The following is a 24,829-nucleotide window of genomic DNA, read 5'->3' as shown; positions in this document are numbered from 1 at the left end:
TGTAATAGAAACTTTTTTGTTAGGACTCTCCGAAATGTCATGAATAAATGTATAATGATAATCCTTCGACTTCTTATTTGAAATAAGAAGTCGAAGGATTATCATTTTTTCATTGCATTATCACACGTCTTATTAAGAAGTTTGACCTGCAGTTGAAAGTCTTCTGATGCAATTAATAAAAAGGTTCAGTATACACTAAGTTTTGGTCCTAAAGTTGAGACTGAGATAGTAGTATGAGCGCCACACACTTGTGCACAATAATATATCCTACGTAGTTGGCTACAGTTTTCGTAGCGAGTAGTTGCCGCGGCCGAAATCGGTTAGGTTAACAACGTTATTTTGACAAGTAAATTAATATTCATCCTTGAGCATTTCTAGAAAAATTTAAGGCAAACGAATAATATTACATGTCGGTCAATTTACACGGTTAATGGTCTTGGTAAAGAAACTAATTGGGATACCTGATTGTAAGGATCTTTTTTTTTCTCGAAGTGGGAAACCTTCAGAAAGGTATCCGGGTCCTATGGGGGTGGAACCGGTAATGTGGGATTCTTACCCACTAAAACCACTTCGATGGCCGTCCTCAGCATGAATCGGAGAGGCTGCGGGATCGTGTTGATATAATGCATCCGCGGCCTCTCCCGTGCTGTGTTCCGCTCGTGGCTCGGCAGAGCTCTCCTCAGGTAGCGAAGGTAGTCGCCACCCCCCCCCCCCGCAATCCTCGCTAGTGCGTACGGCAGCGTGAGACCATCCCGGCTGCCGTCCTCCTCAGGGCCGCCTGAAATAGGACACGCGAGACCCCTACCTCAAGCATCCACGGATCCAGGTTTACGCCCTGTATCTTTTAAGCCCCGGGCGTTGGGGCTGCGATTGTAAGTACCTATTCATCTATGCTAATAGACATTGTTGGCCAACGACATTGATATTCTAAGAGATATAAGCCGTTCCTTGTATTCATAATGTTCACTCAACCATACAATCTAAGTTATTATGTTTATTGTGTCTGTAACTATATTAGATCATTCACTGCGCCAAAGAGGACATAGCATTACGTAGTATTACTGTTAAGCGACAACCGCAGACAATACGTAAGTATCAATATCCACTTAAAAAGAAATAAAATATTTTTACTATAATATTATGTATCTTTTGCTGGTTTTTTCATACTTGGCGACAATACAGGCTGGTAGATTTATTTTAGTCGATACGATAAATCAATACTGCGTTTTTTTAACAGTATATTATTTTTTATATCTTGGTTTTAGTTCCTAGAGTTAGTTTATTGCAACAATTTAGCCGAAAGTACATATACCCTTTTTGCATTACATACATATAAATGTAACCTTGCTAGAAATTACAAACCACAGATAAAATTTGCAGTTGAGGCAAGCTTATAAAGGAGGATATACTTTTGTATGGTTAAACGTATTTGAAAATGTACTGTAAAGATAACGCAAGCACACTTCAGGGGGAGATAGGGGTCGAATGAGTTTAAATTATTGGCATATAACGGCTGGACACAGCCACATTCGTGTAGAAAAGTGAATCGAGTTACTATTAAAATATGTCATTTCCTATCTCTGTATTCAGTGTCCTATCTAATCTAAAGATCTTAGTCCCAATGTTACTGGTTCTTATGTCTGATACCAGAGTATCAGTTGGAATTTCATTCTTTCCGTCATCTATATTTGAATAATGTGTAATACATATTTGTTAGAGTAGGTTTACTAAAAAAATTCTGAAATTATTTTTCCTATTATATTGTTCGAGAACAATTTGAAAAACAATTTTTTTAAAGTTTTGTATACAATTAACAGCTATTAGATAGTTATTGCGCAATTTCAATAAATAGCTAGAATTAATAATATGTAAGAGAAGAATTCTTTGTCGTAACTTTTCTGACAAGTCGCAATGACGTGAGGCAAATGCGTTACCTGCTGTAGGTAGTACTTCTGACCGTAGATTATATATATAATATAATAAACTTACACCACTTGTAATACCACTAGATCAGTTACGCACAAAACCGGAACACAGCAATAAAAAATATTGGTGAAAAAATAGCTGCTGCGAAACAGGTATCTTATTAAATGGGGATGGCATAGTCTTATTAAAAAAATTCGTGGCTAAATTTTTTTTTTAATTATTAGAACGAAGATGTCAGAATGTATAGAATTTGTCAATATCAAAGGAAAATGGGTCTACATACAGCTTGCTTGTTCTTATTTTATTCATTGGGGGGTAAAGGATTTAGCCGGCCGCCTAAATGATGCCAACTTCTTAGTAATCCTTTTGCAGGTGGATTGGTGCACTACCAAAACATGGCTGTGTTGATGGGTGAGCTCCGCATTGCTTAGTCAGCTCTTACCACAGGGATTGAGATGGGATGTGGGACTTATGATACGAAATAAATACTAAAGATATCACATGTATATAGTAAGAATAACGTTATCAACAATTATTACTAATCTTTTTTTATTTTTCTTTTGTGAAGACACAGCTTTAGTAAAAGTTTATCGATTTGGCGAAACAACATTGCTGTTTGTTTTTAAGGGAAGGATGGGGTGAATATAAAAGAACGTTTTGTCGTAATTAGAAAAATTAATTTTTTGTCTACGACTGTACAATGTGTTAGAATGTTTATTGTAATTTCAACGTTGCACATTTAATTTTAAGATCTACTTTCCTTTACACTTTATTTTGCTATATGTACATATTATATATTAAACGCAAGGGCCACGGTTGGCGTATATTTACTTCGTTAGTACGGATTTCTGTCTATTTTGCGGTTATAATAGCTGTAAGTAGTTTGCTAAAACACGGAATGCGAAAGCATTTTTGCAATTACAATTATTCTGACAGCTAATTGGCTTAAAAAACGTAAATACGTCTTTCGTTTCGATGTATTTTTCATGAGAAACGCTTTTGGTATTAAAAGTAGTTTGATTGAGTATAACTTTATTTTTTAAATTATAGTTGTTCTATAACTTAAACATGTGCAAATAAATATAATATTAATGTTTTCATGATATAGAAAAGATTCGATTAATATATGAAACATAAATAAGCCACAAATAACACAGTAATATAATATAATAACATAGTCTAGTATAACCGTTCCTGAAATGTCGATTAAAATGATGCCTGGAAGTAAAAAAATGCTTACGTATAATTGCTTCTAAGTAATTGATAAAAAAAAATAACGATAAACCAAATCGGGACAACAATGTATATTCTACTGTTCTGATTCTCTGATTTCTATTCTTCGCTCATAATGCCTTCATCTATAATAATAAATGAGGATACTTTTTTTCTAATGCCTAATTGAAAAAAACTACTAAATTAATATTTAAAAAAAAATGAAAAAATAAAGCTTTTATTTGTTCCAAACAATGACTATTTAAGTAACAGTAATTGAAGTTTTGTTAGTTGTTTAGTATTACTGTATTTATATCCTATATTAGTAATGTTGTTTACTCCTCGTCGGTGTAAGGACCGCCATTTACGGTAAGAGCCTCCTCCAACTCCTTCCATCTCACTCTCTGATTTGTTATTCTGGGCAAAAGATTCCCAGCTATTTTGATGATGTCATCATTCCATTTTTCAGGGGCCTACCTCTCCTTCGTTTTTTATCTCTGGGTGTCCAGTTAGTCACCACTTGACTCCATCTGTTAGAGTCATTTAAGTTCTAATATTTGTTTTATGACATCTCTTGCTTTAATAATTTTCCTTATTTTCTTATTCTCTACTCTATCTCTTAATTTTATGTTCATAAAGCTTCGTTCTATGGCGCGCTGGCAGATTCTAATTTTTTTCATGTTATTTCTTGTTAGCGGCCATGTCTGACAGGCGTATTTGAGACAAGGCATTAAGTATATGTTTATTGCTTTGGTTTTTAATCTCGTTGGTAGAGTTTCTTTGAATAGCTCCTTCATAGTTCAGTATTTATTCCATATGCTTTGTATTCTTCTGTCTATCTCTTTACTGGTGCACTCTGAGTGAAATCAGTGGCCAAGGTAGATGTAGTCCTCCACATATTCTATAGAAACTTATTCAAACGAAATTAAGATCTTGTTTCTGTTTGTCATAAGCTTTGTTTTTTCTTGGTTATCCTGAGACCCACCGTAGAGCTGTGATCAGTTAATGACTTGATTATCGCTGGTAAAGACCACTTAATACGACCACTTACTACGCTGGTCAATCTTATATTAGAAAAGAAAAATATTCCGGAACAGTGGTCGTGCTCGGAAATAGAACTTATATACAAAAAAGGAGACCCTAAATCAGTATATATACAACTTATACCATAAAATACAGCACGTTTCAGAGAAGGTTTTAGTAGTTTAAAGAAGCTTCGCTTCGTAATTTTGTCCGTTTTAAAATTATATTATATTATTATTGCCGAAACAGGCGTGAATTTTATGTTCTCTTGTGTTTAAAATAAAAAAGAAATATAACACAATGAATATTACTATTAGTATCGAGCCAAACGATCTAGTCACCTTTTTTTCGAATTTAATAATATAACCTGCAATATTGATTTTCGGTAAACGTTATTCATGATTAATTCATATGTTATTTATTTCATACAGATCAATACTGTGCAAAAAATAACTAAAGTTAACGATTAATTCATTGTTTTACGCATAAGACGTTTTTATGTAGATGACTCAAAAATTAAAACTTTAATAAAAATATAATAATAGCAGTATTTTTGCGCTGAATATATCGTGTATTTCCTTAAAGGCTCTTCAGAGACCGTTGAATATATTTGCATGTGAAGTATACTCCGCCTGCACCCCCGCTAGGATAAGCACTTGCATTTATAAATGACTTAAACGTCAACCCCTGGTGGCGTCGATACAACGTGGGCTTATTTTGTACTAGGATGTATATATTTTTGAAATATGAAATGGCGCCCGTTGTTTGATTATGTTTTTAACTATCAATCTGACCTTCACTTTAATAATTAATAATAATACGTAACCTAAAGCATCACATATTCTACCGCCAAACAGCAATACTGAGTATTGTTGTATTCTGGTTTAAAGATAAAAGGAAAAAATAAAAAACAAAGTATACTGACTATAAAGCTAATTTAGGAACATTTTAGTTTATGGTCATTTGGTTTGTGTAATCGAGTCCTTTACGATAAATTGGCAAAAGCGAGTTTTGTTTATAATTATAATTTAAAATCATAATAATTAAAAAAAAAATAGCACTCTCGATGATAATGAACCAATATGTAAATTTCAAATGTATATATACTACATGTATACTAACGTTAAAGAGGAGTTATCTAAGTCAAATGATCACGTTGACGGCTTATAAATCAATTTATAAAATCGTAACGGTTTTGACGTCTATTCTATTTTCGAAATTTAATTTATTTTTAAGTGCTTCTCAAGTTCACAGTGTTTCTAAAGCCAGTAATTATAATGTCTCGACGAGTTCCGAATTAAATTTCCCTTAAAATAATTCTTAATTACGTTTTATTTTAGCGGATAAAGAGTTGTTTCTGTAATTCGACCTCTGACTGTGAAATATCGTTTTGCTTTTATTATTAATTTTATTTACCAAAAGTTATTTATTCTGTCAAAAAAAATTGTAAATTACATTTCCTTAAAATACTAAAACTTGTACTTGTAATAAAGGTTGGGATGGAATGAATATATTTATAAAGTGAAAAATATTTAATTATATCAAAGAAATATGAGTAAGCTATATATAGTGAAGTGTTTTAAACTATATATTTTTATAAGGTAAAATTGAACAAAGTTCATCGAACTTTCTGGTGTAAAGCGTAACTTACCTTCAAGATGATCAAAATGGCAAAAAATTAATAAACATCAGTAGCAAAGCAAATTCTCACTTATCCCCTTACAGTAAAGGTCATGGTGATATTTTTGAGTTTTATCATAAAGTGGTTTGTTGTCTCTTGAGAGTGGAGGGTACAAATTGAACAAACAATGTATTGCAAAATGGCCGTGATATCGTTTTGTGAAAAAGGTGAGTGCTTCTCAAACTAATATGCGTTATAACACAGCTAAATAATCTTTTCATTAATCTCTAAACAAACAACAACATTTTTTTAATAAAATTAGAAGAAATTGATAGTAAGAATAATAACTAACTTAAAAAACTTTTAAAACTTTAAATTATATCAAACAGATTACATAGAAAACGTTTATTTTTTAATTGCTCTTTAACTTAAGCTTGTTTTGAGCATACGAACAAACTTTTATTTAATATGTATAAAAATAACTGTCTTGGTCTAGAAAGCTTCTTTAGAAAACGTACCGCAGCGCTAACGACTATAGTTTCAAGATGTGCTTTTCTTTTATCTTTACTTGTAAAACACTTTTGAAATACCCTAGTTTTTAACTATCTACAAGCTTGACAAACTAGCCAAGTTTGTTCCTTAGATTACTTGTTCTAAAGTGGCTGGTAGGTAGGATTAAAATTTAATTACAACTTAGAGCCGACGAGAATCAACTTTTGAAATGTTTAGGTACATTTCCTTCATTTATAATGATTAAACGGTTCAAAATAATACCTTACGTATTTCGATGTTTTTGTCTGTTTATTCTTATCTACTGTTATATCTGCTTCTGATGGGGTGACCCCATAAGGAAATAGAGAGGGTGTTTAGCAAACACTTATGCAATATAATGTCTCCTATGCAAATGTTTATGAAATTGGCAGTATTGTCTAAAATTCCTAAATTTGCCTGAAGGATATTATTTGTAATAATATTTTAATTAGGACTTTTGACATTTACTATTGATGATGTTATCGAGATTACGTTAAATCATTATTTATTTCATATGATTAAAATAAGCGTAATGGGTCAGTAATGGATCAAAGTTTGGACAACGCTTATAGCCCCTGTCATGCATCATGCCCCCTTGCGTGTCCCCTCGTGTTGAGCTCGGACGCTCCTTTGTTAGGCGGAAGTTTTATGAAGATTGTCCACGCACGAAATAATGTTATGAAACCGATATTTTTGTTTTCGTTTTTTTTGTCATTATAAGTTTTCCTATTATAGATAATATTATATAGGTTCAAGGTTCTTGGTATATAGAAAAGATAAAATTCAAAGACAACTTAGTCCATGAATGTCAAATCGTAAGCAGTTTTTAAAAATAATACATTATTTGTGCACATATTATGTTAGATGACTTATTTAATAGAAAATATCTACATGTGCCTTATTAACCGGAAATCGCCCGTTCAGACTGATTTCCCTTAGACTTGCTGGTACAGTAAATTCATATACTACTTTATTTAATCGATTTCAAAAAAAGAAAGAAGGATCAATTTAACACTAGAAATAAAAAATATATAATCATTTCAAACTTCCGTCTTAATAAAGTTAGTCGTTTTTAGGGCTAGGTGTACATATTTTTAATTCCACAGTCTGTAATTGAGTTGCCATAAGGCAGGCTTCAATTAGTTATAAAAAATTATCTTATTAGTCCTATCCTAATACTCCGTTACTGAATATATGTCTGACAAAAATGCGCGGATTGTATGATTACTGGATCTCGTGCAGGAGTTAAGTGTATGTAATTAAAAACAAATTCCGATTTTAGTAAAAAAAGAGAAACTACTGAGATTCTTGCCGGTTCTTCTCGGTACAATCCACATTCCGAACCGGTGAACTTGTAAAAGTCTATTTAAATATATATTTTTTTATTTATTGATTTATTGATCTCAATTTTTTAGAACAGAACTTCGTCATTTATGAACGGATTTGGAAAATTCTTGGAAAGTTCTTTTTTTTTATAAAAATAGGGGATAGAAAGTTAATAGAAGTCGGTTTTGTTTTTTAAACAGATACAATTGTAACTTATTTACCAATAATTAATTCTTCTATTAACAGAGGATACTAGGATTATCTTTATAAAATGGTGAAAATATTTTATCTATATTTCTAAAGTATTTTTGTTTTATTACGAAATATATGTTTGATACTTGATGAACAGGACGTGTTGTATGCGAGTGTCATTATTTTTAATGTTGTCTTGAAGTCTCCACAGAGGTGTTATCTATGCCTTTGGTATATCTTTCTATCAGCTTGGAGTTTGTGCTTACATGTTTTTATTTGCAGGCAGCATCACAAAGATTTTTTTTCGTTTGTTTTTTGTGTCAGTTGTCTTTCATATTGTAGAGAATGCGATTGTCAGTTATCATTAACGTTCTTTTAAGTAACAGCTGATTGCATGGCGAGATATATTATATCAGCTTGACTCGATATATAAGAGATAAAATCTCAATGATTTGCGAATTATATTATCGAAAAGTTAAACTAAAAAAATAGTAAAACACGTGATATTCAGCACACATAGTAGAACAAAAATATTAAAAAATTTGGCGTAAAAAGAAATAAACTAAAATGTTACGCATAAAACGTTGGGTTTGTATTCGATCGTATAAATTATATTCTCATCTGAACCAAAATAATTTAACTTCAATAAAAAGATCGGAAAAAAGAGGAAATAGTAAAAGCTTGCACATAACACATAATTAAGATTTACAGCGCTAGTGGGGCCGCGCCCTAATGCCATCAATTAATTTAGAAGAACTATTAGCGCTGTGATTTAATCGAATCGATTGCTTGGATGAAACATTTTACGCTTCTAGATAATTATCTGATACTTAAAGCTCTTAAAGCTAGATAATGAAATCGTCACTAAATTTTTTTCATTAAGAGACAATCCAAAAAATTTAGCAGTTTTAAAGGCAGATTTGTAAATAAATGTTTGATTAAAAATAAACTACCGTAGTTAAATGACTTCAATAAAGGAGAGTTATATGTTTGACGTGTATGTATTTTTTATTAGTATCTTTTTATGCATGTTCACCGATAACTTATTAAAAAACGGCTACACAGGTTTGGATAATCATTCTTAGTGATATTCTGTTGAGGATTGACCAGGAGGTTCTTATATTTTTATTCGACATAATACTTATCGGAAAATCGAGAAATACAATGTTTGTCATCTCTCAACTGTTCTGTTTGTCTCTCATCAACTAATGCATGCTATTCACAAAAATTTGTTTTGTTTACACTTTGTTATTTGGATTAGTTCTTTGGGATATATGAATGTTTTATATACGCTTAAAATATAAGGCAAAAAATATGTGAGGAAGTTGTTAGAATAAAGCAGGGTCAGATCGCTCGTTTGATTGAAATTAATTAATTTAAAATATACCAATCCCCATTTAATAAAAACGTATCCTTATTATTTGGTTTGATTATCACAAACTGTGTTTTTCCAGTTTCTTGATATAATGTGTAAAATAAAATACATATTCAGATATGATTATATGTTTATTTTATGGCACATATTGGGGTAGGAATTCCTTAAAGTTACTTTCCCAAAAGTCCACGTCTTCTTTTTCTGGATATTGCTTTGGGACTAAATTCTCCCCGATATCTAAGTAGTCCTGATTTTCCATTGTGTACGGAAGCCATTTCACACCCAGACTGTCATCCGGCGTTGGATCGCTGAAATTTGAAAAATATTATTAAATCAATAATTGTAACAAACGATTTACGCTGAATACTAATATAATATGTTTGCCTACTATTTAAAGAGATTTAGGAATTTACCCGTATTTTGCAAAGTTTGTCCATAGAGTTGTCACCTGGTCGATCATTTTAAATGTAGATGAATTCATGTTTACGTCTTTGAATGTAAAAAGGTAACCTAGATCATCAGAATGAGCGACCGTTGGTCTGTAATTGAATAGTTGATCCAATCCCGTCATGACAGAAAATAAATTCAACTCAGATTTACATGTAAACTTATACAAAAAACTTTTGTTTTTTTTATTCTTGGCAAGAATTCTTTCTTGACTTATCGCCCCATATGTAAACAGCTCCATGTTAAAGTATTTTAATAAATCATCTAAAGTCTCTCTCGAAGCGGTTTTATTCTTCAGATAAAAATCCTTAAACCTTTTGCCTATTTCCATTTGCGTTTTCAACGGAGTATTCGTGGTGTACGGTTCAGGTACGAAAAATTCTAAGAAATTATTAGCTTGATCAAACACCTTATTAACATCAATACCCATAGATAAATATAGTATTCCTTCATCTTCTGTATAACCATTCATAACCTCAACTCCTTCGTGTATACCATTTCGGAGAGCTTCGAATGGGTCTCCGTAAAAGAATCTTTCATTATCACCGAATTTTGTTTCTTGAACTATACCGAAATAAACATTGGGACCTTCTTTAGCTGACTGTATATATGTTAGAGGTATTTTCTTTTTGATAAGATTTTCAATGGGTTGTGCTTTAAAACACTCATACATGTCTTTGTCATTTGTAGAAACACAGCCTAATTCCTTAGCTAATAGTAAAGCTCTGTCACGTGCTCTGAACGTATTTGGCCACCATGATGTTAGAGTTCCACTTTGAGTTATAGCTCTTTTGAAAAGGCCTTTGCTCATGGGTGATACTAAATGAAAAGAAACACTTGCACCACCAGCGCTTTCACCAAATATAGTAATATTATCAGGGTCACCACCAAAATGTTTAATATTATTCTTGACCCATCTCAAAGCTGCTACTTGATCTTTCATTCCTGCATTACCAGGGATATCTTCGGTGTCCAGAGAGAGGAAACCTAAAACTTCTAGTCTATAGTTTAAGGTAACGACGATAACGTTTTTTCTTAATAAAAATTTGGGTCCATATTCTATATCATCACCGCTACCACTTACAAAACCACCCCCGTGTATGAAAACCATAACAGGCAATGGCTTAAGTGGGGCAATATTTGGCGCGTAAACATTAAGATATAAACAATCTTCGCTTCCATCAGCCGCACTGGTTTCGTTTGTGAACATTTCATACTTAAAGCAGCTTGAGCCATGTTCTGTGGCTTTGCGAACTCCTTGCCATGGTTGTTTAGGTTGAGGAGCCTAGAAAGAGTAATTAAGTTTTGCGAGGTTACGATTTCGTATAGCATCATAATTTTATTTGATTTGGCAGTTTTTGTCTTAAACAAAATCTAATTTAATGTAATCTTAATAATGATTTTAAATAATAACTTATTATTATTTAAAGTAATTTTTTGTTTAATGTAAAAATAAATAGCAAAAAAAGCGCTTTTTAGAAAAATAAACTAATATATATTCATAAATGAACGTAACAATGATTAGTTTATTTTTGATACTTCTTAAACTTGTGAGTATTTCGGATGTTCATATAATAATTTGATGCCATTTAGCTGATCTTATGTTAGATCCAAAAGTTATTTTTCAATAATAACACTCAGCAATTCTATTGACTTTACAGGGCTAGCGCCAAAACTCGAGTAACTAAATTATTATCTAGAAACTCGAGTTAATTAAAATTATGTAAAATTGTTTCTCATACTTTTATTAATACGAATATGAATACCTTATGTGATGATAAAACTTAAGGACTTTTTAATTACCTTGAACCTTAGGTCGTCGACTGGTGGCTCTGCGTAAGGGATGCCTTTGAAGCTAAAGAAGGGACATCCGTATTCACTGCTTACAACTTCACCTTCTAATATACCTTCACTAACTTCTACTTGAATTAGTCGTGATAAAAGAAGATACAACAGATTACACATATCCATTGTACTGTGAAAAAATATATATATGTGTTAGTGAAATTGAGACATTTTTGATGTTTTTGTTTGTAATATTCACTTTTTCAGTAAATAAAAGTAATTAAAGAGAACGAAAAACTGGATTTCGAAAAGGTCTTAAAAGTAATGAATCCTTTAAGTTATGTTATAATGCATATTCACATTTTATTTAAAAAAATTACACTGTATGATTTTTCATTTACGTTTTTAGATTGTTGATCAACTACTGATGTTTTCTTAAAATAAATGAAGCTCTTGTCTGTCAAGATATTGTGTCGCATTGCCGTCATGATGATATTGGTTTTATCAGTTATGATAAATTATCATTTTTAGAAGTGAAATGTCCCTAGACGTGACGGGAACAAATTGTCAAGATTAATTTTGACTTCAATGTTTCTATGTCACCTTTAATTGAAACAAAAAACCACACTTTATTTATTTGGTAAATCAAAACTTACAACTTTCACTACAGAAAAATTTAAAACCAATCTAATTATTCCTATTATAACTATATATAATATTGTGAGCTCACTCAGAACATAACAAAACGTCCTCGTAAGTCCCATTAAAAGTTGTTTTTTAAAAGTTTCACGAAGAACGATTCCCGTTTTATATTTTATAGTTAATAATAATTAAAAGTCTTATTTTTTTAGTAAATCATAGTTTTTCGAATTCGAAGATAAAATTATGTTATATTTGTTTTATTAGTCACTGGCTGGCACTGTGCGCGTATTAGTACTGGCTGGCATCGGTAGAACAAGGGTTAACGGTTGAAGGTGAAATATTTAAAGAAAAAAACATGTCTTTCTTGTCTAGAAACTTCCCTGGGCGTGTGCAGAACAATTCACCAAATTTTCATAATAATCGCATGAATGCTTTAGGAACAAGTAACGGACAATTATACAAAAAAACATTCCTTTTTATTTGGCTTTTGGCTCCTCCCTTGGACCGCGGAAGCGTTCGGACGTGTTCACTGTGTTGAGATTCGTGCGAAATTTTAAAATTTAAATATAAAAACTTTGGTTGAATTTCGAGGATTTGAACCTGTGTCGTGTCGGCGTGGGCTCAGATGTGTGTTGCTGACCGCTACACCAAACGTACAGGTGACGTCAATTCGTAATTTTTGTAATACATTCGACACAAGCAAATACATTTTTAATTTGCGGGTATTTCTATGAACACTTCTAACAAATCTTCAGCTAAACCAAATACCTATAAACAAATGGATCGTACGCCGCCTAATTTTTTTTTTTTTTTTATATCGCCGGGAGGGCAAATGACTACTCCACCTGATGGTAAGTGGTAGTAGAGTCCAAACGCGACGACGGCCAGTACAGACGGGAAAAACTTTCTGCACTAGCCGCCTTCGCCTTGCCGGCCCGCAAGATGCCTCTTCACGCCTCGTTTGAAGGAACCCGGGTTGTAAGAGGAGGGGAATACGTGAGCTGGTAAGGAATTCCATTTTTTGGAAGTGCGACAAAGAAAGGAGTTGCCAAATTTCTTTGTTCGCGATGGAATTGATGTCACAGTTAGGCGGCGGTAATTATGTTGCTCAACGAAATAAACGAGGCAGAGACAACGAATGTGTCCACGACTTCGAAAATTTTCGGGACAGGATAGAATTAATGGTATCAAATATGATGGCCGCACAAAAGGAGGATATAAAGAAAATTCAATCTACACTAATGGAAATAAAGACCGCAAACAGCGATATTCAAAACACGGTGGATTTCATTGCATCTCAAAATGAAGAGTTGAAGAAGAAAATTGAGCAATTAGAAATACAAACTAGAAAGGATAAAGATTATATTACACTTTTAGAAGACAAAATAGAAGAATTACAGCGTGAAAACCGTAAAACCAGCATCGAAATTAAAAATGTTTCAAAAGTGCACGATGAGTGTAAAGAAATGTTAATAAAGTTATTCTTAAATCTTTCTAATAATATTGGTTGCGATATTGATGAAAGGCATATTAAGGATATTTATAGTCCACAGAAAAATTAACACAAATAAAACGCATATCATAACTGAGTTATCATCCACGATGCTAAAAACAAAGTTCCTTAAATATGCCAAGAATTATAATACAAAAAACAAAGAAAAACTATGCGCCAAGCACTTGGGTTTTACAAAAAATGAATATGAACCAATTTACGTATCAGAACAACTTACAGCCAAAGGGGCCCGCTTGTACTTTTTAGCCCGCGATCTTGCCAAGTCCCGGGACTATAAATTTTGCTGGTCATCCTATGGCAAGATATTCGTTAGAAAAAATGAAGAGTCACCGATAATAGTTATTAAAAATGAATCGCATGTCAATAACTTGATGCAAAAGGAATGACTATATTTTGTAATTAATTTAGTTTTAAGTCAGTTATATAACTTGTTTTTATTGTTTATTTTTGTTCGTACGACTAATGTTTTTATTGGAATTAGTCTTTGTTATAAACTATTTTATTCCGGTGTAATTTATAATTTATTACTTTTTTATGTAAAACAGCTATTTCGATTAATTCAATCCAAAATCACACTTTATATGATGTATTATTATAATAAAATAACAAAAAACACACTTTGCAATCAACCACAACACAGCAATTTACTTAAAAAGACCTGTGAAAGTAAGGATATAAGTCAAACCCACCGCTTGCTTGGAAATATATTATGATTAATAAACTTCAAATTTTGAATGAAATTGATAATAGTGAATCATTAGTGTCGATTTTTTGCAGTATAGAAGATTTACCCAAACATATGAAATATAAAAACCAAAATTTTACCGTTGTTTCCCAAAACATAAGAAGTATTTACCGTAACTTGGACGACTTTAATATAAATTTGCTTTCATTTAAATTTAACGTGGACGTGATAATTCTGTCAGAATGCCGAATAGATAAAGATAAACCAATTCCAGGTCTTTCCAACTATAGAGCTTACTGTACAACAAACCACCTTAATCAGAATGATGGGGTTGTTGCTTTTGTTAGGGACGATATCCAAGCAAATGTTAATGAAGTAATGTTGATGGGTGCTTCATGTATCGAAGTAACTACGCCTACATTTGTTATTTTGGGTATTTATAGATCACCGTCAAATATAAATGCGGATTCTTTTGTTGAATCATTGAACAGCTATCTAGAATTACTTACATCTCGCAGTAATATTATACTGACTGGTGATATAAATATAAACTTGAATCCGAAAACAACGGAGCAAACATTTGAGAGGAACAATAGATTAAATTACCTTAACGTGTTATCTCTTCATGGTCTTCTTCCAGCTAACTGTCTACCAACAAGGGAAAACAGTTGCACTGATCACGTAATCCTCAAACTAGAAAAAACAAAGTATTCTGCTTTTTCTGCTGTTCTCAATACTACAATAACAGACCACCACATGGTATTTTTATCCGTGTACTGTATATAAGCCTCTTAAGGAGAAAAAACCAAAGAAAGTTGTAGTGGATTTTAAAGAAGCTTACCATAGTTTGACCCTACAAAATAAATATTTAAATTACTTAAATACTTACAAACAAAGTGACCCCAACATTTTGGCTAACCTACTAGTTGAAGTAATACAAATTTGTTTAAAGAAACACACTAGAAGCGTTTGCACTTCTAGTAATAGACGTATACTCAAGCCTTGGATGAATGAGGGTATCTTGCGTTGTGTTCGATTACGAAATATGTTGCAGAGGAAATTGCGAGCTAATCCATGCGATGAAATTTTAAAAATTACATATAAAAGATACCGAAATTTCTGTAATGGACGAATAAAAAAGTTAAAAAGAGATTATTTTAAGAAACAACTGGCTATATCAAAAACAGATTCAAAATTACTATGGAAGACGATTGACGCTATAACTCAAATAAAAGCACCGAAAATACCATGCACCAATCTTCTCAATCTTAAAGAGACGCCTTTACAGTCAGTTAATCAGGTCAACCATTACTTTGCAAGTATAGGTAGTTCCCTTGCTCAGGCTATTACTGATAACTTACATGCTGTATGTACCGGTTCAGATATTTGTAGTCCTCAGGTAAGTTCTTTTGTGCTATTATGTACAGATCCATTAGAAGTAGAGAGTATGCTTATGAACTTAGATACAAATAGTGCAACAGGTTGGGATACCATCCCGACCGCATTCCTAAAAATGGCCAAGGACATTGTTGTTCCTATAATAAGTTTGAGTTTCGAACAAGGTACATTTCCGGAGGCCTTTAAGCAGTCTATAATCACACCAGTATATAAGAGTGGAAACAGGGATGATATAACAAATTATAGACCAATATCTGTTTTGACCGGTATTTCAAAAATTATGGAAAAAATAGTGAATAGAAGGCTCCAGAACTACTTTGACAAATATAATATCATTTCCAAATTGCAGTATGGTTTCCGTAAAGGTGTGTCCACTGAGGATGCGGTCGGGGATCTCACCAAAGTAATTGTCCGGCAGGTTGATAAGGGCAAAAATGTTTGGCGGTGTTTCTAGATCTGAAAAAAGCCTTCGACACGGTGTCTGTGCCTATTCTATTGAGGAGACTGGAGGGTTTTGGGTTTAGGGATAAATCCCTTTCGCTTCTCACAAGTTACCTTAAAGACAGAAAGCAATCCGTCAAAATAGGTGAATTTATTAGTGATACTGTGACTGTTAATTACGGAGTCCCCCAAGGAAGCGTGATTGGCCCGACCCTGTTTTTGATTTACATTAATCAGTTGTGTGATATGGAGCTTGAAGACGGCCAAATTTTTGCCTATGCAGATGACACTGCCATCGTATTCGTGGCAGACACTTGGTCTTCTTTGAAGAAAACAGCGGAATTAGGACTTAAAAAAGTTGCAAAGTGGCTAAATGAAAACTTATTGACTTTGAATATCTCCAAAACAAATTACGTTTGCTTTACGAAAGTTAGCAGCGCTCAACCAAAATCCGATTTTATCATAAAAATTCATAAATGCCCTGACGACCTCGAGTCTGATTGTGACTGTCCTCAAATAAATAAAGTTGCTAGTGTAAAATACCTTCCTTGAACTGGAAAGAGCTCAAAGATGTTTGATAAGGGTGATGTACAGCAAACCATATAGATTCCCTACCACTGCACTGTACGAGATAAGTGGTCTACTTACGGTGAGAAAACTTTATTTAATAGTAACAGTATTAAGGCTCCATAAAAGCTTGAAATATTTACCTCTATTAACAAATAAACGCAGGAAGTACACATATAATGCCATATAATGAATCTATCAAAAGTAAATTTGCCTCAAGACAATCTATTTATTTGTTTAATAAAATAAACCAGGAAGTGGACATATATTCCAGTACATACTATGATAGCAAAAAAGCCTTAACAGACTGGCTGTTAAAACGTAACTATAAAGAAATAGAATCCCTGCTTGAATACATACTACTAACCTAACCTAGCAAATTGTTGCGAATAAACAAGGCAAACACAGACACACACACAGACACACACACACACACACACAGACACACAGACACACACACACACACACACACACAGACACACACACACACACACACACACACACACACACACACACACACACACACACACACACACACACACGCGCGCGCGCGCGCGCCGACAAACACTGCTCACAACATGCATAAGCCAACACACTCACAAAAACACATGCTTAAGCCTTACGCCTCAGATACTCTCACATCATCACGCCACACATACCCTCAAACATATTAATACTGTTATAATAATACACATTTTAGATAAAATTTGTTATTGTATTACCGTGATTGTCAATATTTAAGTTTTAGTATGAGAAAATTATTATGTAAAGTATAGTATATTTTGTAACTGCTGTCTCGTAGTACTTACCGCTGATTGCATAAGGGAAGAGCGGGGCCTCCTACTACAGGTATTGATATACTTAAAAGGGGGTACCCAACGATGTATAAACAAGTGTACTTTGAATGAAATAATTTTTTTTTTTATTTTTTTATTATTCATTAAATGCTCAGGTAGGTGTCAAATAAAAGACAACGTGGTTTTATAAGAGCTCTTGTTAATTTAAATTAAATAAATTGAAAGATCAATAATTATGCTAATACAAATGTGCTATTTGTGTTCCCTACCTGCCAGCTACATCTCCATAACACAGATTTAATCCCTCATAAACAGAAACCTTGAAAGAATATATAATACATTCACATTTGCACTATGGAGTCCATCAAGCACTCAATTAAAGACCTGACTGAACACTTCAACTCACGGATGGTTGAATTTCAAAAGACTCTTCAGAGTTCTATCCCAGCATCATGTCCAACCACCAATATAGCAGCTCAGTTTAATACATTTAGAGTCTTTGTTTTAACTGCGTTGGAGAGCCTTCAGAAGCAAGTTGAACTCCTGTCAAAGCAATACAACCAAATGAAGATGCGAAGTAGAAGGAAGATGCTCCTCTTGCATGGAATTTCTGAAGAAGTAAAGGAGAATGTACCAACTGTGGTGTCGAGGGTTTTATCAGATCATCTCAAGTTACCTGAGCTTACCATGGATAAGCTCAGCCGATGCCAGCGATTGGGTCCACGCGAGATAAGCCTCGAGCTATTCTTGTCAAATTCTATGACGCGTCGCTTCGTAATAAAATCTGGTACTCGAAAACATCTCTCAAAAATACGGGTGTGACTCTTTCGGAATTCCTTACTAAGGAGAGACATGAACTGTTTATGGCTGCGAGACGGAAGTTTGGAATATCTAAATGCTGGACGAAGGATGGTATCGTATTGTCACAACAGCTGAACTTAATTCAATCAAATGCACACAGAATGATATTCCTTTGGCTACTATTCCTGCTGCTATTCCCAGTACCAGTTCTGTCGACTCAATTGCTAAATCTACCAGTTCCACACAGGCTATTCGAAGCAAGAGAACTGTCAATATCGTATACTTTTGAACATTAGTGTTTAGCTTCGATTTCTATTTTGTATTTATGTTAGGTACTATATTGTTCTATTTTTACTTTCATTATTTATAATTTATGGACATGTCGGTACAATGTCAACAATTAGACGTTTGACAAGTTTACACGCTAATTGTAGTTGATTGGCTTTGGACTCTTGCATTTTGGCCGTAGTTTTTTTTTTAGTACAAATAACTGTAGTAATTCAATATCTTACACTTATTTTTGTATTACTTTAATCAGTACGTCTTTTTTTTTTAATATCCCTTTTATTATTTAAATGTTTCTTGTTTTTTTTTTGGGTTAGTTTAATAGCCTGTTATAATAGTTCTATAGTTTATGGATACTTGTTGTGTAATTATTCACAATACTGATGTATGCTTTTTTTTAGTTTTTTTTTTATTGTTTTCTTTACCGTGTCACTTAAATCTTTAAAATTGTATCCACTCCTATTGTTTATTATGATTGGTATTATCAATATTAATTTTAAAATGCTATCTCACATACTGCTGGCGGGTTAGAGAATATGCCTTGGTTAGAACTTATATATATATATATATATATATATATATATATATATATATATATTATTATTATTCTAATTATTATTATTTTTAGTATTTCATACATACATATAATAGTTGGTTGTTAATATAACCAGCATGATTTCAAACACTCTCAGTTTAAGAAACTCGAATGACAATAGTGAGTATCTTCAACTTTCTCCGGTTTAATAATATAAATGCACCGAGTATACCTTCTCATTACCCCGATTTCCTGTCTTCCTTCGATAGTAAAAATATTCATGCCGTCCTAGTATCCTAATCTTTTCTGAAGCCCTGCTTACCTTCAGCTTCTTACTGTTTGCCTGGCTTTAATCTGATTCGGAATGATCGTACCGGTAAAGGTGGTGGTGGAGTGGCAATATATCTCCGTAGTCATATCCCCTTTACTATTTTAAATAAATCTCCTACACAATACTGTGAGTCATCTGAACATATTTTTATTGAAGTCTTATTCGGCCATCTCAAACTACTACTGTTCACGATATATATATGTAAACGATTTAAAAATATAATTAATAGTTGTAACCTTAATGTACTCCATACGAACGCTACTCATTTTTTTCCGAATTGTTTGCCATCGCTGTTGGACTTAATGGTTGTTTCCTCGCCTAGTCATGTTGATGCGCATGGTCAGCTTCCCGCTGAAGCCTTTTCTTACCATGACTTAATTTATTTATCCTATAGGATACGGCCTCCGCGGGCTAAGCCCACCATAGTCATGCGGCGAAATTACCAGAATTTTAATACTCCCAATTTTATGGCTGATCTAAACAATATCGACTGGACCGCAATATATAATGCCAGCTTAATAGACGATAAAATGATTTTTACTAATGCTATAGAAAAAAGCGGAACATCTAGGATATGGCAGTTTTTGAGATTATTGGGGATAGGGCGTCAGCGGGAAACGTTTCTTGCCAATTTCAATCTCGGTGATCTTAATAAACACTTTATTTCCCCTTCCTCTCTAAACAATCAGTACAAATCCATCACACTCAACTATCTCCATTCATTGCCAATCCCTAGCTATCCTCCTTTCCAATTCAGCCCTGTTACAATGGGAGAATTAAAAAAACACATCCTATGCATCAGATCTGATGCAATCGGTTGTGACGGAATTAGTCGAAAACTTATACTTCTTACCCTTAACAGTATTTGCCTACTTTATGCCATATATTTAACTATTCTTTATTACATGGTGCCTTCCCTTCTGTATGGCGTAAAGCTCTCGTGATTCCTATTCTCAAAGTTTCCAATCCTTTGCTTCCTTCTCATTTTAGACCTTTTTCTGTTATTCCATTTATTTCAAAGGTATTAGAGCGTGTTGTTCACTCTCAACTAAACCAATTCCTCACTATTAATAAAATCCTGTGCCCTTTTCAATCTGGGTTTAGATTAGGCCATAGTACGGTTACAGCTCTTGTTAAGGTATGTGACGACATTCGCCAGGGTATTGATAACAAATCCGTGACTATACTAGCTCTCCTTGACTTTCCAAATGCCTTTAATAACATCGACTATGACATATGCCTGGCAATCCTAAGATCGCTAAACATAGATTCTACTGTCATTGAATGGTTCCGCTCTTATCTGTTTAACCGACAGCAATGCATAATAGCTAATAATAAATATTCATCCTATCTAGATATTCCTTCCGGTGTCCCGCAGGGTGGTGTGCTCTCTCCTCTTCTCTTTTCTATATTCATTAATACTCTCTCTTCACTTATTTCCTCCTATTATCATCTATATGCTGATGATCTACAAATTTAAGTTACCGCTCCTTTAGACAGTATCGATGAGGCAGCTGCAACCTTGAATCATGATTTGGCAAAGATATCTGAATGGTGTAAATCTTACGGTCTAAAAGTGAACCCGAGCAAGTCACAAGTGGCTATATTTGGCAGTCATAAGCTTCTGACGAGGGTCCAAGATAAACATCTACCTCCAATCTTATTTGAGGGCCAAATATTACACATGCAAGAGACTGTTAGAAATCTTGGACTACTTCTTGATGCTTCCTTTTCCTGGGTTCCTCAAATTGCTGAAATGAGTCGTAAGATTTTCGCTATCATTGGTTTTTTAAGGCGATGGAAAAACCTATTGCCTATCAAGGCAAAGATCAGCTTAGCTAATACGTTCCTCTTACCAATACTGGACTATGCTGATGTCTGCTACATGGATTTAACTGAAGACCTCCTAAATAAATTAGAACGGCTGCAAAATATAACCATAAGATTTATTTTTGGTCTGCAAAAGTTTGATCATGTCTCTGAGTATCGGTCTCAGTTAAAGTGGCTGCCAATCAGACTACGAAGAAATTTACACGCCTTATCTCTTCTCTACTCTATTCTTTATATCGATCACACACCAACTTACCTTAAAGAACGCTTTAAATTTCTTGGTTGCGATAGCGCACACAACCTGCGTTCTTCGGATGATAATAAACTAGTTACCCCCTGCAGCCGGACACAAACCTACAGTTACTCTTTTACTGCAAAAACCATCAAACTTTGGAATGCACTACCTACAGATATTCGGCAGTCGAATTCATTGAGTATTTTTAAATACCGCTTGAAAAGCTATTATTTGTCCATTTCCAAGTAAGGTATGTATATATGTATGTATGAAATAGTATGTAGTTTATAATTTATTTATATTTAATTTTATACTCTATAATTATATATAATATGTATACGCTATATAATAATTATATATATATATATATATTTGTGTGTATGTATGTATGTATTATTATATGTGGTTAGTGGGATGTAGGTATGTGTAGTTTATTAAATATTTAGTATCTCCTTTTTATATGTAAATGCACTTACCTGTTCTCTTACAAAATTCTTTCACCAAAGGTTGTCCGTTAGAGATCGCTATAAGCGATAAGACCGCCTTTGCGCACCATTTTTTATTTTCTTTTTCTTTGATTGTTTCCTACTTCTCTCATTTTATGTATATGTTGTGCAAAAAGTGTTAAATAAATAAATAAATTAATTAATATTTCATTTATTTATAAGTTACTTTATTACATGGTTGAACTACTCGTATTTAGAAACCTATGTACTTCTTTACCTGTCAGTTTTTAAAAAAAAATCTTATGTATTACACCACATTTCTTTCTTGCAATGAATCTTCTTTTAAAATATACTTCTTCAGAATTTCCCACCTTATTGTTAAAAAGTAAGAGGGGATATTTTGTATATAATTTTGTATTAAACTAAAATTATTGCTACAATATTTGTATGAATTTACAATATCACAAAATTTATATAATTTGTGCCTATTTTTATTAAGAAGAATAAATAGAAAATGTGAAATATTTCCTTTATGGCACATAATTTTGTAGAAATTTCTTAGTTACGGTCCCAAAATTCCACGTCTTCTTTTCTGGATATCGTTTAGGAACTAAATTCTCCCCGATATCTTAGTAGTCCTGGGTTTCTATTGTGTACGGAAGCCATTTCACACCCAGATTGTCATCAGAAAATATAAATTAAATGTTTCTTCTTTAAATTTTATGTTGAAAAAACTAACTTAAACAAAAAAAGTATTCATACTATTATTATTTACATATTTGTCAACTTGATATTAAATAATTTCTAATGAATTAAAGGAATTTTCCCGAATTTTGCAAAGTTTGTCCATTGCGTCGTCATCTGTTCAATCATTCTAAATGTTGATGAATTCATATTAACTTCTTTGAGTGTAAAAATATAACCAAGGTCGTCAGAATGGGCAACGTGGTTGTGGTTGGTCATCTGGCCTGGTTAGATTTGGCCTGTAGTTGAATAGTTGGTCCAATCCCACCAAGAAAGCAAATAAATTCAATTCAGATTTGCACGTGAACCCCTTGCCATGGTTTTTTAGGTTGAGGAGCCTAAAAGTAATAATGAAGCATTTTTGCCTATTTTTAATTATACCAACAATATTAACTCCATTTAATGGGTTTAAGTAATATATATTGCTTAACTAATGATCAAATAGAAAAAAACGGAATTGAACTCTCGATCCAATGTAACAACTTATCATTTCTAAATGTTAGAAATTTGAACAATAATTAGTCTTTTTTATACATCTTACACATCACCTTCACTTACATTTACATAATAACAAACTAGTTATTGAAAAAGCTATGGACGTATCGATTATAAGCTTTGTAACTAGGTATGTTATTCAGATAACAATATAATGATTTGCTGATCATCGTCAACTAGTCGTTCTTAAGATGGAACCAATACTTAGATAAGGACTTCTTTCCAATATCGAAATAAAATAATTACTTTTGACTCGTGTCAATAGTAATTGTCACATGACATGGCTTGTTTTATCACCTTAAACCGCTGGCTGGAGGGCGCCCTACGCTGCACTAGCCGATTCGCGGTCTCCACTCTAGGACTCGTCTGCTCCAACGGCCATCGGTCCTACGACATACGTGACCAGCCCACTGCCACTTCAGCCTGCTAATTTTGCAAGCTATGTCGGTGACTCCGGTTCTTTTCCGGATAATCTCATTTCTGATCTTATTCTTCAAAGATACTCCGAGCATAGCTCGCTCCATAGCAGGCTGAGTGACTTTGAATTTGTGGACTAGTCCCGCAGTTAGTGTCCACGTTTCGGCACCGTATGTCATGGCAGGTAAGACGCATTGGTTGAAGACTTTCGTCTTCAAACATTGCGGTATAGACGACTTGAGGACTTGACGAAGGTTGCCAAATGCTGCCCATCCCAAGCGAATTCTTCGATCGGCTTCCTTCTCGAAGTTGTTCCTACCGACTTGTATTATCTGTCCTAGGTAGGTATATTCACTAACAACTTCGAGAGGTTTGAACATGACCTTGGTCTTGTCCAAGTTTATACCGAGACCGACACACCGGGAAGACTCGCCAAGGCTACGCAGCATTTCGGTGAGTTGTTCCAGCGACTCTGCTGTGATGACGATATCGTCGGCAAATCGAAGGTGTGAAATGTACTCGCCGTTTACATTGACTCCATACCCAGTCCAATCTAGCGTCTTGAAAACGTCTTCCAACGCGTTGGTGAACAGTTTCGGGGATATTACATCCCCCTGTCTCACCCCTCTGCGCAGTTGGATCGCCTTCGTCTTACAGTCTTAGATGTGGACAGTCATTGTAGTGGCGTTGTACAGACATCTCAGTATCTCGATATATCTCCAGTCGATAGCACTGCCCAGGTTTCGATGGAGTCGAAGGCTTTCTCGTAGTCCACAAATGTCATACACAGCGGCTGATTGTACTCTTCGGTCTTCTGCACAATCTGCCGAACAGTATGGATGTGGTCCACGGTGCTGTAGCCTGATCGAAAGCTGGCTTGCTCTGGCGGCTGGAACTCGTCATGTCGTCTGGCGAGACGGTTCGTGACGACTCTTGAGAACAGCTTATACACGTGACTCAGGAGGGAGATCTGTCTGTAGTCTGTAGTTTTTCAAGAGGGTTTATCACCTTTCTTGAAAAACAGTATCACCTTACTCCCGCTCCATGTTTCCGGGGTCTTGCCATGTTGGATGATGGAATTAAAGAGGCTTGCTAGCTCTTTCAGGACCGGAGTCCCGCTTGGCTTAAGCAACTCTGTTGTGATACCGTCATCTCTCGGAGCTTTGTTGTTTTTAAGCTGTTTTAGAGCCGCCCTAATCTCGCCTTGGTCAACGACCGGGAACTCTTCG

At 33.9% G+C, this 24,829-nt stretch overlaps 2 protein-coding genes and 1 long non-coding RNA gene across 3 annotated transcripts in view; 1 reads left to right on the top strand and 2 right to left on the bottom strand.

The window, feature by feature from the left end:
• The window catches only part of LOC126772310 (uncharacterized), a 193,821-nt gene that overhangs the window by 31,150 nt on the left and 137,842 nt on the right, over window positions 1–24,829 (top strand). The gene's annotated exons all lie outside the window — the stretch shown is intronic.
• LOC126772572 (juvenile hormone esterase-like) lies at window positions 9,343–11,908 on the bottom strand. Its single transcript, XM_050492973.1, has 4 exons — window positions 11,840–11,908; window positions 11,457–11,628; window positions 9,620–10,938; window positions 9,343–9,514 (listed from the first exon to the last, which is right to left on the bottom strand). The coding sequence occupies exons 2-4, from the start codon at window positions 11,622–11,624 to the stop codon at window positions 9,343–9,345; spliced, it is 1,659 nt and encodes a 552-aa protein (XP_050348930.1). The 5' UTR covers window positions 11,625–11,628; window positions 11,840–11,908.
• Window positions 17,662–18,676, bottom strand: LOC126772451 (uncharacterized). Its single transcript, XR_007669659.1, has 2 exons — window positions 18,168–18,676; window positions 17,662–18,091 (listed from the first exon to the last, which is right to left on the bottom strand). It is a non-coding gene; the product is annotated as an uncharacterized LOC126772451 (long non-coding RNA).

This window comes from Nymphalis io, chromosome 12, assembly GCF_905147045.1.
Source record: "Nymphalis io chromosome 12, ilAglIoxx1.1, whole genome shotgun sequence".
Lineage (NCBI taxonomy): Eukaryota > Metazoa > Arthropoda > Insecta > Lepidoptera > Nymphalidae > Nymphalis > Nymphalis io.
Note: the sequence above shows the minus strand (reverse complement) of the source record. Positions and strands in the feature narration are given on the sequence as shown.

Excerpts from the sequence above, each read along its gene's own strand:
- LOC126772572 (XM_050492973.1), bottom strand. The coding sequence starts at position 11,624 with ATGGATATGTGTAATCTGTTGTATCTTCTTTTATCACGACTAATTCAA. Across the intron at positions 10,939-11,456 it reads TCGACGACCTAAGGTTCAAG|GCTCCTCAACCTAAACAACC; the intron begins GTAATTAAAAAG and ends TACTCTTTCTAG. Across the intron at positions 9,515-9,619 it reads ACAAACTTTGCAAAATACGG|CGATCCAACGCCGGATGACA; the intron begins GTAAATTCCTAA and ends TTCAAATTTCAG.